Source organism: Geotrypetes seraphini, chromosome 1, assembly GCF_902459505.1.
Source record: "Geotrypetes seraphini chromosome 1, aGeoSer1.1, whole genome shotgun sequence".
In the NCBI taxonomy this organism is placed as follows: domain Eukaryota; kingdom Metazoa; phylum Chordata; class Amphibia; order Gymnophiona; family Dermophiidae; genus Geotrypetes; species Geotrypetes seraphini.
The window spans coordinates 19,151,781-19,171,901 of NC_047084.1; the positions used below are offsets into that span (position 1 = coordinate 19,151,781).

General features: G+C 44.3%; 1 protein-coding gene across 3 annotated transcripts in view; it reads left to right on the top strand.

The window, feature by feature from the left end:
• The first annotated feature begins 12,841 nt into the window (after positions 1 to 12,841).
• The window catches only part of SSBP2 (single stranded DNA binding protein 2), a 584,056-nt gene continuing 576,776 nt past the window's right edge, over positions 12,842 to 20,121 (top strand). Inside the window, exon 1 of one of the 3 annotated variants that reach the window (XM_033924042.1) lies at positions 12,842 to 12,977. In XM_033924042.1, coding sequence (XP_033779933.1) covers positions 12,922 to 12,977 — 56 coding nt within the window. In that variant the 5' untranslated portion in view covers positions 12,842 to 12,921. Of the gene's footprint in view, positions 12,978 to 13,641; positions 13,713 to 20,121 lie in introns of those variants that run through there. The other 2 variants (XM_033924217.1, XM_033924130.1) reach the window with 2 other exon arrangements.

Here is a 20,121-nt window from a genome sequence, read left to right on the forward strand (position 1 = left end):
AAGACTTCGGGTTTACGGTTAACAAAACTCCTGCGTATGCAACCTATGATTTGTCTGGCTTTAGATGAAGCTTTCTCCACCTGAGTAGCAGTCTTCATGTCCTCACTGATTATTACCCCTAACTCTCGTTCTGCTACAGTTCTCTCTAGGATCTCACCATTAAGAGTGTAAGTCTTACATGGATTTTTGTTGCCAAGGTGCATGACCTTGCATTTTTTGGCATTGAAGTTTAGTTGCCAGGTCCTGGACCAATTCTCCAGTAGGAGGAGGTCGTGTGCCATACTATCGGTCTTGGATTTGTTGTCAGGTCCTGTTGTGTTCTTGTCCACTATATTGCATAATTTGGCGTCATCGGCGAATAACGTTAATTTACCCTGAAGCCCCTCAGCCAAGTCCCTTATGAAGATGTTGAATAAAATTGGGCCCAAGACCAAGCCCTGCGGCACTCCACTTATCACCTCTGTCGTTTCGGAGGGGGAGCCATTCACCACCACCCTCTGAAGTCTACCTCCTAGCCAGTCCCCCACCCATGTAGTCAAGGTATCACCCAAACCTATAGAGCTCATCTTGCTCAACAACCTGCGGTGTGGTACGCTATCGAATGCTTTGCTGAAATCTAAGTACACGACGTCCAGGGACTCCCCAATATCCAGCTTCCTCGTCACCCAGTCAAAGAAGCTGATCAGGTTGGATTGACAAGACCTCCCCTTTGTGAACCCATGTTGACGGGGATCTCGCAGATTCCCCTCGTTCAGGACCGTATCCAATTGGTGTTTGATTAGAGTTTCCATTAGTTTGCTCACTATTGATGTGAGACTCACTGGTCTGTAGTTCGTAGCTTCCGTCCTGCTTCCTTTTTTGTGGAGTGGAATGACATTAGCCGTTTTCCAGTCTAGCGGGACTTTTCCTTTGCTAAGGGAGAGATTGAAGAGTGTTGATAGTGGTTTCGCCAAGGTGTCTCTTAACTCCCTGAGTACTCTGGGGTGTATGTTGTCTGGCCCCATAGCTTTGTGAACCTTGAGTTTGGATAGTTCACTGTAGACACTACTGGGCGTAAACTCGAAGCTGCAAAACGGGTCTATCGAGCTATCCCCTGTTGGTAGCTGAGGGCCGGATCCCTGCGCCTCACGGGTGAAGACTGAGCAAAAGTATTCATTTAACAATTTAGCCTTCTCGGAGTCCGATTCTACATAGTTCCCGTCCGGTTTCCTAAGGCGTACTATCCCTCCTGTGTTCCTTTTCTATCACTAATATACCTAAAGAATGCTTTGTCGCCCTTTTTGATGTTCTTTGCTAGATTCTCCTCCATCTGCAATTTGACCTCTCTGACTGCTGTTTTGACGGCTCTTGACTTGGCCAGATAGTCTTCCCTGGAGCCCTGCTTCCCTGAATGTTTGAAGGAGATGAATGCTCTTTTCTTCTCTTTTATGAGGTTGGAGACCTCCGTAGAGAACCACTGCGGCTTGTTTTTTCTTCGTCGTTTACTTACAGATTTAATAAATTGGTTTGTTGCTTCGTGTATGGTAGCTTTCAGTGTTGACCACAATTCCTCTACATTATCAGTCTCTGCTTGGTTTTGCAGCGACTGATGGATGAATTCCCCCATGTTCTCGAAGTTGGTGTCCTTGAAGCTGAGGACCTTAGTTAATGTGTTGGATTTGGTGAAACCTTTTCTGAGGTTAAACCATACCATGTTGTGGTCACTGGATGACAGCGTTTCTCCCACAGAGACCTCTGTGACACTTTCTCCGTTGGTAAGTATTAGGTCTAGAATCGCCTGATCCCTAGTTGGCTCCAAAACCATTTGCTTGAGTATTGCTCCCTTTATAGAGTTTAATAGCCTTCTGCTGCTGCCGGTCGCAGAGGAAAGTGTGTCCCAATTCACATCAGGCATATTGAAGTCACCCAATAATACTGTGTCCCCACGCAAGGTGATATTCTCTATGTCCTCGATTAATTCCATATCAAGGTCTTCCTATTGCCTTGGAGGTCTGTATACTATGCCAAGGTACAGGCATTTGTCCTTTCCCCTGGCCAAATTTACCCAAAGGGATTCCCCTGTGTACCTAACATCTGTGATTCTGGTAACTTTGATGTCATCTTTGGCATATAGTGCTACCCCTCCTCCCATTTTGCCCTCCCTGTCTCAGCGGAACAAATTGTAACCCGGTATGACCATGTCCCACCTGTGGGAGTCCGTGAGCCAGGTTTCGGATATCGCCACCACATCTAGGTCGGCGTCCCTCATTTCCATCTCCAATTCCAGAATCTTGTTGCCCAAACTGTGGGCATTGACGTACATAGCCTTCCAAATCCTAGGTTTGTTATGGCTATCTAGTGATATTCCCGATTGAGCTCCATCGGCTCCTTTGGTATTGTTTGCAATGTGTGTATTCTCCTTAGACCCTGAAACACAGTGTGAACTTACCCCGGACTCGAAAATGTCCGTATCCCCCCAAACATGGAAATGTGAGCACCCCCCCCCCCCCCCCAGACCCATGATTGCTATGTGTATATACCTCAGATCCTAAATTGTATTTGCAGCTTATTTCATTAGGTAGGTTATTAGTGCCCGTACCCTCCCCCAACTTACCTTACCCAGGATACTAAGGGAGCTCAGAGAGGTTCTGGCGAGTCCTATTAAAGACTTGTTCAACAAATCTCTGAAGACGGGAGTGGTTCCTGGGGATTGGAGGAGAGCAGATGTGGTCCCTATTCACAAAAGTGGTTACAGGGATGAAGCAGGAAACTACAGACTGGTGAGCCTCACTTCGGTTGTTGGAAAAATAATGGCAGTGTTGCTGAAAGAAAGGATAGTGTACTTCCTTGAATCTAATGGGTTACAGGATCCGAGGCAACATGGCTTTACAAAAGGTAAATTGTGCCAAACGAACCTGATTGAATTTTTGGATTGGGTGACCAGAGAGCTGGATCGAGGACATATGCTAGATCTAATTTACTTAGATTTTAGCAAAGCCTTTGATGCGGTTCCTCATAGGAGGCTGTTGAACAAACTTGAAGGGCTGAAGTTAGGACCCAAAGTGGTGAACTGGGTTAGAAACTGGCTGTCGGACAGACGCCAGAAGGTGGTGGTTAATGGAAGTCACTCGGAGAAATGAAAGGTGAGTAGTGGAGTCCCTCAGGGTTTGGTGCTGGGGCTAATCCTGTTCAATATGTTTGTGAGTGACATTGCTGATGGGTTAGAAGGAAAAGTGTGCCTTTTTGCAGATGATACCAAGATTTGTAACAGAGTAGACACCGAAGAGGGAGTGGAAAATATGAAAAAGGATCTGCAAAAGTTAGAGGAATGGTCTAATGCCTGGCAACTAAAATTCAATGCAAAGAAATGCAGAGTAATGCATTTGGGGATTAATAATCGGAAGTAATCGTATATGCTGGGAGGTGAGAAGCTGATATGCACGGACGGGGAGAGAGACCTTGGGGTGATAGTGTCTGAAGATCTAAAGGCGAAAAAACAGTGTGACAAGGCAGTGGCTGCTGCCAGAAGGATGCTGGGCTGTATAAAGAGAGGTGTAGCCAATAGAAGGAAGAAGGTGTTGATGCCCCTGTACAGGTCATTGGTGAGGCCCCACTTGGAGTACTGTGTTCAGTTTTGGAGACCGTATCTGGCGAAGGACGTAAGAAGACTTGAAGCGGTCCAGAGGAGGGCAACGAAAATGATAGGAGGCTTGCGCCAGAAGACGTATGGAGGAGAGACTGGAAGCCCTGAATATGTATACCCTAGAGCAGGGGTGTCCAACCTTTTGGCTTCCCTGGGCCGCATTGTCCAAAAAAAATGTTTCTTGGGCCGCACAAACATGCAAACGCTGCAGCAAGACAGAGGAGGGAGCCGGTAAGATAGTAAACACCCAGGCGCAGCAGAGGAAAACACTGCATCGCCCTCGACCGGGGCCGCACAAAATACTTCACTGGGCCGCAGGTTGGAAACCCCTGCCCTAGAGGAAAGGAGGGACAGGGGAAATATGATTCAGATGTTCAAATACTTGAAGGGTATTACGATAGAACAAAATCTTTTCCAGAGAAAGGAAAATGGTAAAACCAGAGGACATAATTTGAGGTCGAGGGGTGGTAGATTCAAGAGCAATGTTAGGAAATTTTACTTTGAGTTTCCGACGGGGGCCAAGATGGCGGCATCGACCAGACGCTGAGATCATGCTCTCTCTGCTTTGGGAGAATTACTCGCAAGGAAAAATGCCCCATAAGAGGAAAGGGAGCATTAAGACGCCAGCTTCCTTGACGCCAATACTCCTACCCCGTCAGCAGACGATTGAGCAATTGATACCTGGTATCTGCATCCAGCGGGGCGAAGTAATTCCGGCAGTGGGAGAGAGTAGAGAAGGCTCCAGCCCACACGTAGATGAGATCTCACTTTCGCCCCCCCTCACCGAACCACCTCTCTGTCCGGCTGACTCTTCTGCTTTGGCAGTAGGAACAGAAAGTGCTGCCGAAGTTGCACACGGAGTTCTTAGAGGGGAAGCGCCCAGAGCAGATGAGCTTCTGCCGATGGCGACCAGCGTTCGGGAGCTTATCCCCTCCGGGGAGGTGACACTAACAGCGATTTGGGGACTGTTACAGAAAATGGACTCTGAGGCAACGAAGACTTCTACAAAGGTACAAATGTTGGCTAGTAAGATGGACGAATTAACCAAGGCACTGGAACAGTCAAATACTGAAGCTAAAAATATCTTCACGGAAGTAAAATCAGAAGTGAAATCTCTTGTGGACTTTAAAAATGCTGCAATTAAAGATTCAGCTACTTTACACCGTAAACTTGATAATATAGAAAACTTTAATAGAAGGCTGAATGTTAGGATTTTGAATTTCCCCAAAGTACCTGGGATATTAGCCTATGATATGTTTAAGAAATATTTAGTATAAATTTTAAAGTATTCCACGGACAATATTCCTCCTTTAAACAAAGTCTATTATTTACCTTCTTCACCAAAAAACCGGGAAGCAATGGGGGTTGGAGAACAGACTCCACAATTGGACTTAAATAATATTTCAGCCATATTAGAGGAATCTATTACAGATATGACTCAGAGAATGACACTTCTGGCTTCATTTATTTTCCAACAGGACATTGACTCTTTTATGAAACTTTACTTTCGTGTTTCTAGAGAATTGTTCTACGGTAAAAAGATATGGGTGTTCCTGGATGTAACTAAGGCTACCCAGGAAAAGAGGAAACTTTTCTTAGCAATGCGACAAGATACCAGGGCTTTGGGTGCGTCCTTTTTGCTCGCATATCCCTGTAAATGCATTGTGAAATATGCTCAAGTTAAGTATGTCTTCTTTCAACCAGAGCAGTTAAGGTCTTTTTTGGGGAACTGAAGAAAATCGCTGCTGGTGTTTAGGTGATTAATGGAATTTAGAATGCAGAGTGTTATGTTAGGCCTTTCATGGTACTTTTGATTCTTTGTTATGATTGATTAGCTTCTCAATTACTTGCTTAACCCCCCCTTCATAGCTTTTTTTGGTCTAAGAAAGCATATCCGTATTTCTTTTTTCTTTTATTATTGTAAAATGTGATTTTGAACATTTGAACAATTATTCCTGCTGTATTTTCCTAAGCAAGATGTATTTTCTTGTAAAGATATAAAACTAATAAATAATAATTTTAAAAAAAAAAATTTACTTTATGGAGAGGGTGGTGGATGCCTGGAATGCGCTCCCGAGAGAGGTGGTGGAGAGGAAAACGGTGACTGAGTTCAAAGAAGCGTAGGATGAACACAGAGGATCTAGAATCAGAAAATAATATTAAATATTAAACTAAGGCCAGTACTGGGCAGACTTGCACGGTCTGTGTCTGTATATGGCCGTTTGGGGGAGGATGGGCTGGGGAGGGCTTCAATGGCTGGGAGGGTGTAGATGGGCTGGAGTAAGTCTTAACAGAGATTTCGGCAGTTGGAACCCAAGCACAGTACCAGGTAAAGCCTTGGATTCTTGCCCAGAAATAGCTAAGAAGAAAAAATTAAAAAATTTAAATTGAATCAGGTTGGGCAGACTGGATGGACCATTCGGGTCTTTATCTGCCGTCATCTACTATGTTACTATGTGGATAGCAAAGAGGCATGAGAAAGTGAGTGAAGGGATTGGAGACAAGAGTGAGGGGAAGTGTATGAGATGAGAGACAAGGAGAGGAAGAAGCTGTTGTATACAGTTTACAGGGGGAAAGAAGACTGAGAAGTGATAGAGGTAGTGTTTTGATGGGCGTCATTGAGTCTCACTATCTATGCTGTGGATGAAAACTGTTATGTTGGGGTTCATTAAACACCTCTTGTTTTGTGTTGGAGTGGGAGATGTTGGGTGGGGCCCATGAAGCCCCTCTTTGTGTTCTTACTGAAATGGCTATCAAGCCCCTATTCTTGTTTTTGTGAGGGTGAGAGGGGCTATTTTGGTGCCATTGAGCCCTTCTTGTTTTTCAGCACATCTCCTTAAACCTCTGATATAAATGTCACTGCACACCTCTACAGAATATCCACAACGAATATGTATGAATAAATTTGTATGTACTGCCTCCATTGTATGCAAATCTCTCATGCATATTCATTGTGGATAAATTAAACACCAGACTGACTTGGTGTGTCCTGAAGACTGGGTTGTGAATTCCTGTACTATGAATATGCATGAGAGAGAAGGCAGTAGGCATGGAAACCCCTCTAATAATGCAGGAATTCTCAACCCAGTACTAGGGAACAGGGACCTTTTTGTTTGGGGGTGCCCAAGCTCCGCCCCAGAACTTGCCTGTGCTCCACTCCCAGACCTCACCCTCAAAATAGTACTAATTGTAATGCCATTTCTTCCATTCATTTTTCATATACATACACAATATAATCTTATTAACAATGTATAATGGTAAGCACAAAATTAAACTACACAAAGCACACTGTGCAGAAAAAATTTTAATGATCATTTATAGTTTGATTTTTTCATTTACTGGATGTATAGCATAGCTTAGAGCAGTGTTCTTCAATGCAAGGCCTGGGGCCAATGACAGTCCCTTGAAACCCTTGAAGTAGATTGGGAAGGAGTGCATGCTTGAAGGACTCCTGTGTACAGGGCAAGTCTCTTTCATTTGAAAGGAAGCTCCAGAATGAGAGGGCATAGGATGAAGTTAAAAGGTGATAGGCTCAGAAGTAATCTAATAAAATACTTAAAAAATTTTTTTTTTTTAAAAAATTTAGCATTTTCATATTTAAACAATCAAGCATAAACTTGTACAGAAAGCTTTAAGCATAAAATAATAATATAAAAAATTATTTATTAATGATAAAAAATATTATTTATATTATTTATATAAAGAAACAATAAACTTAGCTCTAATCCCCAATTAATAGGTTCCAAGATTTAACTTAACGGAATAAAGAAACATTTTAATAAAGAATTCAAAGGCTGGCTTGACTGAGATCAAGTTGGCTTAATCACCTCATTACAATTTCTAATATTGGGCTTTTAGATCTTATCTTTTTCCTTCTCCAGTCGTGACAGTGATAGGAAAGTTGTCAATTAAGCAGGCTCAAAAAATACATACTTTTGAGAAGAGTAACGTACTACACATTTACAAGGATGACGTAAGTAAAATGTCACCATAAAATACTTTTTTTTTACAGAAAGAGTGGTAGATGCATGGAGCAGGCTGAGTAGAGGTGGTGGAAACAAAGACTGTGTCAAGAAAGCATGGGACAGGCGCATGGTATCTCTTAGGGAGAAGATGCGATAGTGGATGTTGTGGATGGGCAGACTGGATGGGCCATTATCTGCCATCATATTTCTGTTTCTATTTGTCAATGGGCAAAAAAAAAAAAAGAAGGAATGCATTTGGAAATGCTCACAACCATTGAGGGTATACGCCAATGAAGTTTGAAGGTAGGATATGGGGATGGATGTCATTGACACACACTAGTCAGTAGTGTTGAGGCTTCACATGGGAAGATATTTGGCGGCTCTCCTTCAGCTCATTAGAATCCAAAGTGGCCCCATCTTAAAAATGAATGAAGACCACTGGCTTAGAGGAACACAGCTCTTAAAGTGATTTAAATTTGAAATCCAGTGCCAGACATACCCCCCACCCCCTTTTTATGAAACTGCATTAGGCATTTTTATTGCCAGCTGTGGCGGTAAAAGCCCATAGAATTTCTATGAGCGTCGGAGCTAATACCACCGTGGCTGGTGATAAAAAAGCCTATTGCAGTTTTATAAAAGGGGTCCATACTGTGAAGTAATTCAAAACACTATAAATGTCAATCAGAGCTTATTGAGAAATTCTACCATAAGTTTCAAGTTTCAAGTTTATTATGGGACTTGATAAATCGCTTAATCGGATATTCTAAGCGATGTACATTTAAAATTTACAATATAAAAAACAAAAAACAATAACAATGCAATACATTACAATACATACAATTTTTAAATAATGGCTAAAATACTCTAAATTTGAACATTGTTAAACAAGGGGAAAGGAGGGATGAAATACAATTTTAAAGTAAAGAAGAAACATTGAGGGAAAATACAAAAGGGATATAGTTAAAACAGGTTTAACCAAATAAAAATAATTCATGAAGTATAAAATTATGTAGAAAAGGCATCTTTAAAAAGGAAAGCTATACTAAAATAGCTGTAACTTCTATATGTTACATAACAAGCACCTACTTAAAAAAGCACAGCACCCCTATCGGAAAACAAAAGAAGCCAGATAAGAACATAAGAATAGCCTTACTGGGTCAGACCAATGGTCCATCAAGCCCAGTAGCCCGTTCTCATGGTGGCCAATCCACGTCACTAGTACCTGGTCAAAACCCAAAACCCATCCTGCACAGTTAATGCTAATAGAAAACCATGTCTTATTCACACAGAACACAGACAGACCCTCACACAGTATAAAATAATTAATCATAAATTAAAAATGGAAATATTAAACTCCCAAGAAGCCATAACGTGACACCAGAGAAAGAGATAAAATTATGCACATCGCCGCGGCTAGCGCTAAAAAACACATGCTTTTGTAAAAAAGAGGGGGGGGGGTGTTATCTCTTTCCCCAGTGTCACACTGTGGTTTCTTGGGAGTTAACAAATACAAATAAAACAAATTTGGATGATATGATCATACCATTTTATTGGACTAAATACATTTTATCAATTAGGTTAAAGTGGCCACAACCTCTTTCTTCGGTCAGGACATAAGGAAAGAGGGTTTAGTCTCCAAATGTATTACAATTAGTCCAATAAAGAGATATCACCTTACTTCCATTTTCTTTATTTATTAATATTTGTTAACACAGATACCACACTACTTTATTCTAAACTAAAAATATAACTTTTTTCTACCTTTGTTTTTTGCCTATTTGCTCTTTCTAATCACGTTGGTCCCAGTCTCTGGTTTCTGCTTTCCTTGTCTTCCTCTTAACTCTCATGACAAGATTTCCTGTCAATTTGCCATTTTTCTCTCCTTTCTTCTCCTTTTTCACTTCACTTTCTTCTATTTATTTTTCTACCTCTGTCCAGATCAAGGCCCCCTGTATGAAGCCACATTAGGCTTTTTTATCGCCAGCTGTGGCGGTATTAGCTCCGATACTCATAGGAATTCTGTGACCACTGGAGTTTTTACGGTCGCCACCGGCATTATAAAACCCTAATGTGGCTTCAAAAAATTGGGGGGGGGTAATTTCTCCCCTCCCTCACCCCCCCCCCTGTTTAGTTGTTGTTTTTTTACTGTATCTACCTAAAGCTTGCCATCTTTTTTCCTTATTCTGGTTCTCCTATTTCACTTCCTCTTATTTCCCAGTCTCTCAATAACTCTGTCCTCTTTCTTTCCCCCATCCAACATTTGAACTTCTCTCTTCCACTTCCATCTAGCATCTGCTTCATCCTTTCTCTTCCCTTGCCATCCATTGTTTGCTCCATCTTCCTTTTCCCCCTTCCATCTAACATCAGTCCCCTCCTCTCTTCCCCTTCCATTCAATGCTTTCTCCTCCTTCCATTCAGCATTTGACCCCTCTCTTTCTTCTTCCACCCAGTATCTGCCCTCTCTCTTCCACCTCCCACATCCAGCGTCTATCCCCATCTCCCCCTTCCATCTAGTGTCGGCATCACCTCTCACTCCCCCCAAATCCAGTGTCTGTCCTCTCCCCCTCCATCTAACATTTTTTCCCTCTTCAACCCCCCATACAATATCTTCCTCTGCCTCCCCCTTCTATTCGAAATCTGCCCTCCCTCTCATCCAGAATCTGTCCCCTTCTCCTCCTTCCACCCATCTGTCCCCTCTGTCCTCCTTCCATCCAGCAATTGCCTCTTTCTTAAAACCATGATACAGCATATGCCTCTTTTCCCCTTCCATTTGGCATCTGCTCTTCCTCATCAGCATCTGCCTTCTATCTTCCCCTTCCATCTACCGCCTGCTTCCTCTCTCCTTTAATCCAGTGCCCTTTCTTGCTCCCTCCCACATCCTGTATCTCTCCCCTTTCTTCTCCCCATTCAGCTTCTACCCCCTCTCTCCTTCATCCAGCATTTGTCCCCTTTTCTCCCCCCAATTTGGTGACTGCATTCTTCCCCCCAACCCACCATCCCCACCATTGCTAGTGTTGTTCTCCAAACTAACAGCAGGAGCAGCGGTGGCAAAACAAATAAAAAAAGACCGCAGGACTGCAAGTTTCCTACTCCCAGCTGCCAATCCTGTCCACCACCTCTGACATCACTTATTCTTCCAGGGCAGAGCCAGCAGCTAGGAGTAGGGATCGTGAGGTTCCACAGTCTCTATTTCCTTGTTGGCAATGTCGGTGGAAAGTTGATTTTTGGGGGTGTCATGGCAACCATGGCTCCCTCTGCTCCGACGCCTATGCTAGGGACATGCACAACCACTCAGATTTTCAGGATACCCACAATGATTATGTAACAGATAGATTTGCATATAGTGGAAGTATTGCATCCAAATGTATCTTATGCATATTGGTTGTGGGTATCCTGAAAACCTGACTGGTATACAGTATATGTCCCGAGGACTGGGTTGCGAACCCCCTGCTCTAATACAAATTCATTAGATCAGTGGTTCTTAAACCTGTCCTGGGGGACCCTTAGCCAGTCGGGTTTTCAAGATATCCCTAATGAATATGCATGCCAATTACCCTGTTGTATGCAAATATGCCTCATGCATATTCATTGGGGATATCTTGCCAACCTGACTGGCTGGGGGTCCCCTAGCATAGGTTTAAGAACCACTGTATTAGAGCAGTGGTTCCCAAATCTGGACCTGGAGGCACCCCAGCCAATCAGGTTTTCAGGATATCCACAATGAATATGCATGAAAGAACTGCATGCAGTAGAGACAGTGCATGAAAATCTCTTTCATGAATATTCATTGTGAATATCCTTAAAACCTGACTGACTGGGGTGCTTCTAGGACCACTGAGGTGCTTGGGAACCACTGCATTAGAGATATCCTTGAAACCTGATCTGTTGACAGCCCTCAAGGGACTGGGATTGAAGATCAGAACCTAGAACAAGGTGGGAAACCATGGTCCTCAAGGGCCACAACCATAGGCATCGGAATGGGGAAGGCCACAGGGACCATGGCCTCTCAAAAATTGGTAGTCAGAGTCAGTTATGGCTCTACTCCCTCACCCACCTCCTCCCGGATGCTGTACTTTTAAATTTTCCAGCAGCTGCCGTGCAACGTTGATACAGAATGAAGACTTCTGGGCAGTGGTATACAAGGGGGGGGGGAGCGGTCCACCCCGGGTGCACACCCCTTGAGCAGGCGATAGTTTTTGGCCAGCGCGGAAGTTAGCGCGTGATGAAACGTTGCGCGTTAACCCCGCTAGCGCGGCTTGATAAAAGGAGCCCTTAGTCAGGATTTTAGGATATGCACAATAAATATGCACAAAATAGATTTGAATAGAATGGAGGTAGTGCATACAAATTTATCTAATAAATATTCATTGTGGATAGCCTAAAAATCTATCTGGCTTCTTGTGCTCCAAAGATTGGGTTGAGATCTCCTGCTCTAGAACCATCTTCTTGCTTTGTGCTTTACATATGCACACCCACAGCAACATGCACATTGCATACTTTGCAAAGGAAGGGACCATCTCTGCTTAAAAAAAAAAAAAAAAAAGGTTGCCAGACTCAGAGCTTGCAGTTATCCAATTCCAGAAAGGAGCTTTTGAGCCATTTTTGGATTTCTGACACCCCTTCTCAGGTTCAGATGCAGTAGGCAACCTACAGCACTGATTTTCAATGGGGAGAATAGGGGACTGCAAAGACCACAATGCTTTGCGATGTAAGTTCAAAACCAGGACTGTCCAAAAACTCTGCCTTCTAGAACTGGATAGTGTCAGTTATGGACTGCCCCCAGCTTGGCTGTCAGACAAAGTGTACTCTTTTAAATCTATTTCTACAAAAGGATCGTGGGAGATCTTATATTCTGTGCTGTGCTCATAGAACGTCAGGGAGCAGAGCAAATCTTGCAGCCTGCTCCTCTGCTCAGCTATGTACTCTTCGCCACCCGCCTCAGTGATCCGTGCCTCGCTTTCCTTTTCTCCCTTTCTCTTTTTCTCGTCTCGGCGGCGCCTGCCAGCAGCTGAGGGAGGAGCAGCACACTGACGGAACAGCCAGTTGTTTAAAAATCCGAGGACTGTTTCTAATTCCCCCTTGTGCCGCGGAAGGGGAGAAAGGGAGGCAGGGGGAGGGGGAGGGAGGAAGCTTCGCTGTTTGTCGCGCGCGCCTCAGCCCTGTTCCAGGAGAAACCTGTCCATCAAGCGGGTTACCACGACGAAGGGGGCGGCGCCAGGGACGGCTGCTGGCCAATCAGAAGAGGTACTCTGTGCGTCGCCATGGTGACGGGGTTGTTCCCGGGGAGGCTGTGTTCGCTTGACAGGTGCTTGACAATCGGAGCTTTCTGCAAGCATGTACGCCAAAGGCAAGAGTAACAGCGTGCCGTCCGACAGCCAGGCCAGGGAAAAGTAAGTTTATTGCTGTGGGCGCGGGACCGGGGCGGGGGAAAGGAGGGGCGCGGACTGCCCCTCTGCTTTGCAGCGCCCCCGGGGCACCGGTAACTTCTCAGCTCCTGCGGCGACGTCTCAGAGCACAAACTAACTTTATTGATGCGCCCTGGCTGGAGTGAAGGGGTAAGCTACACACATGCACGGCGGAGATCCCAGAGAGATGCCCGTCGGCGCTCAATCATCCCCGTTCTTGGGGTTTGGAGGGGGGTCAGCAGTAAAAGTTTGAGCCCCGAGAAATAGGGGCCGGAGCTTGCAGTTTGGAGCAAGCCGGTGATGCCGTTGTCCGCTTGCATCCGTCCCGGATCCAGAGTGAAACTTTTGCAGATGGATCTGGGCGCCCGCCGCTGCCCCTTGCTCCATGTGTGCTGCTCTTCTTCGGGGGGTCGATTTTGCTCCTTGCTGCTCTGTGCACGGCTGCAGTAGGGAAGAAGTGCTTTGGAAGGTTGAGATGATTCGGGCGCCAGTGCTTGGGTTATGAGGGCAGGAGGCTGGCTCTCCTGCTCCTCTCCCAGATCGTGTGCGTCTGGGAGAGCTGATTTGAGCTCTCGCGTCCCTTGTGTCTGCCTGTGTGGCTGGGGATGCGCGGTGCAGGCAACAGCCGGCCTTGGCTTTTGGGCACAGCAGGATCCTTGCTTGGATGAAGCTGCTTCTGTGCATTGCGCGGCGGCTTTCTTACCGGAAAGAGAGACCGGGGTGCGTTTTCTTTCCTCGATCTGGAATATTTTCTGTGCAAGCCTTAAAAAAAAGTTTTCTTTGTGCCTGCCAAGCTAAGCTGCAGGGCTTGGGTGCTGGCATTTTACTAAGCTGCTGCCAGAACCCGTCCGGCCATTCGTGGGGCTTGAGCTCGGTGGTGGTTTTGCAGTGCCTGTTTCGGGAAGGGGCCGGGGGTGACTTCGTTACATGGCTGGGCGTGTAGCGCAAGGTATAGAGACAGGTGGGGGGGGGGGGAGCAGCCTTGTCTGGAGCTGCTGCAAGAAAACTTGTGAATGGTATTGTTTACGTATGCTAATTGTATGCTTTGTAACGCTCTATATTTTCTATGAAGCTGAAACGCTTGCTGTTGGTTATGGAATGGTACAATATTGTATTTTAAATACAGTACTGATGTTCTTTTTTCCCTGAATGCTTGCTTCCACTTGAATCCTGTAAATCAGGCAGAAGACAGTTTTCTGCATTCATGTTGCTCTTAGAGGTTAAATACTTTGAATTTCCTGTAATTGTATTTTGGGCGTGTTTTAAGTTCTTGGAAGATTTTGAGTAATATTTAGCTTATAAACACTGTTTTCTTATGTAAAAAAAAAAAAATAGTTAAAGCCATTCCTTGTGCCCAGCTCCATATGTTGTGGAAGTCTACAGGAAGGTGCTGGGTGTGTGTCTAGACTCCTTTTAGGTACTTTATTTAAAAACTCTTTTCTCTTGACTATTGAGCGATTGTTGCCATAATGGGATTTGGTTTAGTGTAATCTGAAAAGAATTGATTCCCATGGTAAAGTATCTCTATCATAACGCAGTGCAAACAAAGTAACATTTAGTACATAAAAGTTAATAATTTATAAAAGAGGATAGAAATGCAGAATCAAATAACTTAAAAACTTAGATGGCCTGATCCTGTTACTCCCATTTACTGTTCCTTCAAAATATGTAGTGCTCACACCCATTTATTACATTAATGTTTCATGTATGTGTACATTGCTCTATTACTGGGTCTGTGGACTGGCAGTGCATTCCCAGGTATACTGTATTAACCAGATCCATAGTATTGTGCCTATAGCTCCAGCTTCAGCCAGTACTTCAGCCACTACAGTGCCCCTTGCTGACTAATTCAACTGTAGTAGTGCTTTGGCCATTTGCTTTGGGCAGGGTTTCTCAGCCTGGCGTTCTACTGCTCCCTAGGGAGTATATGAAGAGTGGTTTGAGAAGCTTTGTCTTAAGCAGATGGCCTGGAGGCAACCAAGCAGTCTTGATGGTGTTGGCATGGGAGAGGGTTGGAAGCAGAATAGAAGGAAGTAAAGAATCTAGAGGGAGGGAAAACTATAATCCAAAGAGAGATGATGGAAGAGTGAGGAAAATCAGCAACAGACAAACAGAGAGGAAGGAGAGATAGAAGGAAGTGATGAAAGACAGGAGGAGGAGGAGGATGCAAGGAAGGAGAAGACAGAAAAAGGAGGAGGGAGAGGAATGAGAATGAAGGCAGGGAGTGTAATGGAGAATAAAAGCAGACAGGGGCAATGAAACACCTTTAAAGTTGGAGGTACCAAAGAAACCAATCTATGTCCCCACAGCCAAGCTCTCTATTTGCTGATCTTGTGAGGGGCAAAATAGCAGTGGGGCCATACCTGTAATGGTCCATCCCATTCCAACATGCATGAAAGCAGAGAGCAAGAAACTTGAAGAAGGGAAGTGAGAAAATAAGGGACGACTGTTGGGAAAGGATGGAGGGAATAAACTCTTCTGTGAGTTATCCTCCAGTCCTTTAGAACAGTCTTGAAGCATGCACACCTGAAGGCTTTGTAGCGAAAGATTAGTGCTCCTTTTATGAAGGTGCGTTAGTGTGCGCTAGGCGAAAAACTACTGCCTGCTCAAGAGGAGGCGGGAATGGCTAGCGCGTGCGGCATTTTAGCGCATGCTATTCCGTGCGTTAAGGCCCCAACGCGCCTTCGTAAAAGGAGCCCTTAGTCTTGCAATCTCTAGGACCACTGAGCGTTTTCTGTCTGACAGCTTCAGGTGGTGGCTACTTTTCACACATCCCTACTGTGTGGATTTTGATAAATCAGACCTTTATGTAAAAGAGGGAGTGTGTACGTCACAGGATCTCTGCCCTTTCCAACCCTCTCAGGTTGCTATAGTCATGGTGTAATAATAATAATAATAATAACTTTATTTTTATATACCGCCAACAATCTTGCGTTTGTCGCCCTTAAACTTGACACATTCTTCTGAATGTGATTATAATACAATGTGCTTGTACAGTCTCTTGCTTGTTGTTAACTGCGTTGAACTGAGAGGTTACTGCGGTATATAAGTGAATCTGTTATGTTATCTCTTTTTGAATCTGTTTATGCTTTCACAGTGAGTTGCCCTGGTTTGTCTGTTTGCTGTGTGTGCAAGTACTTCCTTTTATTTATTTCAAAAACATTTTTATTCCATATTATCTACCATTCTAGGCGGATCACAAAGAGAGCATGCACAAAAATAATAACAAACGGCCAACATTTTGTTCTTCTTAAACTTTCCATTTAACAGTTTCATGGAGCGTCATCTAGTTTTGTACTGCGAGACTAAGGTGCTCATTTTTAAAGCACATAGACATTGCAAAATGGCAACACCCCCCACCCCATGAATACTGGGCTAGATGAACCATTAGTCTGATCTAGTATGGCTATTCTTATGTTCTTATAAACATGCCATTTTGTTCAAATTGTGATTTTGGAACAGCAGAATTTGGACACTGTAATTTATTAAAATAGCAAGGTGTGTGTGTGGGGGGTGTTATGAGTGTGTTTTGGGCAGGACCAGGGAGGGCCCCAAATTAGAACTTCTTATGTATCCCTCAATGGTTGTTGTCCTCTACATCTCCCCTAAAAGTGAAACCATAAAAAAATACTAGGCTCTATGACAGCATAAGGTATTAGTGGCATTTTGAGCAAAATAGAAAGCAAGTCTGAGGCATAGCCTAGTGTGGCCAGTTCACTAAACTATAAACCAGGGGTTCCAGGTTCAATTCCCACTTCAACTCTTTTGTTTTCCTTTAAACTTTGAGCCCTCTATAAACAGACATACACCTACTGTTCCTAAATATTTACGACACCTGCAAGCCTGAAAGTTATTGAGGTGGTTTGCAGTTAGGTACAATAGGTATTTCCCTCTTTCTGGAGGGCTCAGCATTTAACATAAAACAGTTGTGGAAATGAACCTGGGTGCTCTGGTTTACAGTCCACTGAACTGAGCACTAGGGCTAACCCTCTGCTCTGCAAGCACGTCTGAGCAGCCATTTCTGTTAAAATGCTGCCAGACAAACTTCCTAGTCCCTGGATTTTTGGCATTCATAATTTGGACATTTCAGTTTTGTAAAAGGGCTATTCAGTTTGGATGTTCTTGTGTATTTTCAACCGATAAACCCCCAACGTATTTGCTGTTCAAAAATGAAAGTGAGACGGATGGCTTTTTTTGGAAGTTTTGAGCAGGACATCCCAAAGCTGACTTAGATGATCCTTTCAAAAATGATAAAACAAACAAAAAAATTCCATTGCAACCCCTCCCTCCCCCCCAAAAAAAAGTTTGAAGATGCTAGGGCAGCATGACAAGAACTGGAACAAAACTTGATCCCTTCGTATTGAAGCATTGAAATAGACATTCAACTCATTTCTGACTTTGTGTACTCCCATGCGTATACCAGTATTGCAAATGGTAAAGGCTGTGACATAAGCAAGACTATTCCAATGCTTGTTTCACTGTCTTCTTCCTCCCAGATGTAAGTCTTTATGGCCTTCCTAGAATAAATAGTTTTTTGCATTTTAAATTTGAAGCCCTTATGCTTAGAGTCCTTTGCCTAGTGCCACAAACTATGGTCATCTCTGGATCTTAGTGAACACGGACCTAGTTCTAACTAGAGAAACAACTTGCATGTGTAAATGTGTGCAGAGATGCCAGGTTAACCATTTTCAGGCTGCAGATTTTTGGCCGGTCCTGGTTTTGAACTTGCATGTCACAACAGTGTGGGATTTGTAGTGCCTGATCCTGCCTGTTGAAATCAGTGCTGCAAATCCCATAATGCACCTGAATAGGGTAGTGAAGAAATGAAGGACGGTTTCAAAATCTCCAGCTTGAAACTGAGTAACTTGGCGTGTCTGCATGGCAAGTGCACACTTGTAAAATGTCACCATGGTGCCTAAGCGCTCTTCTGTAATGGTGTGTGTAACTTACAGTCTGCATAAAAGCAAGGGGAAGGGGGGGGGCATAGACACAGGCAGGGCACGGGTGGTGCTCCCAATTTTGCACGGCCCTGCCACTTGTACACACCCATAGTTATGCCTAGAACCGTACCGAGATGGAATCGCGCTGTGTGTGACACGCCTCTGGTACCCCTCCCCCTGTTCTGTGACCAATAATTGAAGTCCGTGGATGAGGAGCAATTTTGATGCTCCCACCCTTCTGGCACCTTGTGTGGCTGCATTGTTTGCACAGCTGCTCAGTATGGCGCTGATTATGCCGAGTCTGTGGCTGGTGTAACTGCGGGCGTATAAATGTAAGGCGCACTGATACCAGGTTACGCCAGTATTCTATAACGGATTCTGTATCCACAGATGCTGTCACAGAATAGGCTCCCTCTGTTTGTCCTCAGGGTGCCTAAATGGAGATGCCTGGTTCTAGAATCGCCCTCTAGCTGACCTGCTACCTGCTTGGACTGTGAAATGTTCTCCACAGCCTCGCAGGGATCAATCCTGGTTCTTTGCAGGTCTGTGCACTGGAGTCGTCAGGAAGGTCTTAATAAGCTGATTATCTCAAAACTGATTTTTGTTTTTAATGTGAAACTTCCCTTCCTCCCCTCTTTTGTCTGTGTTTGTCAATGGTTAGAACTGTTGGCAAGATTTTGATGGAGGAATATGTGTAATAATCCTGAGGACTGAGAATCATTGGTGTCTTGTCTTTTTCTGAGCTCTACATTCTCCTCATAAACAATAGCTGTTTGATCTGGATACTTGTCACATACTGTACACTGATTTTGAGAATTGATTATTTTTCATGTGAACACTATTATTATTAGTTTTATTTTAATATTTTAATTTTTAAATCATTTTAAGGTTGGTTCCGTTTATTTAGGCTAAATCCACATTTGCTTACCACCTTGGTATGTACTATTTAACACAGATCCTTTGTTTCTTCTTTCATTCATTCTCACTCTGCACACCCTCTCTCGTACTTTGACCATGTCTCACTGAATTGGCCATGGTACCAATTAGCACTGACTTTGGTACCGCATCATCTTACTTTAATACTTCATTATTTATTTAATTCTGGTAAGGTTGATTTTTTCTTACCCTTATGCACTAGTGTCATTCTTGGTCTTGCCTGTTCACTGTACACTTTAATCACATAGAGGGAAATTTTCGATAGGATGTATAAGTCTGAGGTCATTGGATGTTTTGGGCAGGATGTCCACAAACCCAGGAGAAAAATTGTCCATTTTCAAAGCTGCCAGACATCTATCTTTTATTTTTTAAAATGACATAGGCATAAGTTTTGGTCCTTAGGACATCTATCTTTTTAGGCCATTTTCAAAAATAAAAACGTCCCCATGAAAAATGCACAAAATCAAGTTTTGTAGATGTACCCCTGCCAGGATCAGCTGAGCCTCAGAGCCCTAAACCCCTCCACCCAACATCTCCCCGATATCCCCCAACATTTCTGCTCCCCCACGTCACCCGACATCACCCAACATCATAGAACACCCGTCCCCCACATAACCCGACACCTTGTACCTTCCGCTGCAAAATCGGCAGGAGGGAAGCCCACTTCCTCCTGCTTACAGGGCCGTGAGCTGAGAATGATGAGATGTCCCCCTCCCAATGCATCTTGGGATGCAGTGGGAGGGGCCTAAGGCCCTGATTGTGTTTGGGGTGTTCCTTGATGTTGGGGGTATCAGGTGATTTGGGGAGGGGGTGTTTCATAATGTCGTGTGGTGTCAGGTGATGTGGGGTAGGGGACAGAAATGTTGGAGGATGTTAGGGGAGGGGTGCAGGGCTCCATAGCTTAGCTAATCCTGGCAGGGGGAATCCCCATCAGCTAAGCCGGCAGGAATCTCCGAAACTGCCTCACCTGATGGGGATTCCTCTGCCGCGATTAGTTGATGGCAAGCCCTCAATGTGCTGTTCCCCTTCCCATTCTATATCTGGGTGATGGGAGGAGGTCGGTGACCATTGGGGAGTAAGGGGGGATCATGTCTTAATCCCTCCAGTGGTCATCTGGTCAGTTTGTGCAGCGTTGGGGCATTTAAATGCAACTAAAACAGGTCTAACTGCTAGCTTCTAAGCCAGGTCTAAGCCAGCGTCTAAGCCAGGACCAAGCCTGCCTGATTCCCCCACATAGCACACTTCCCAACACG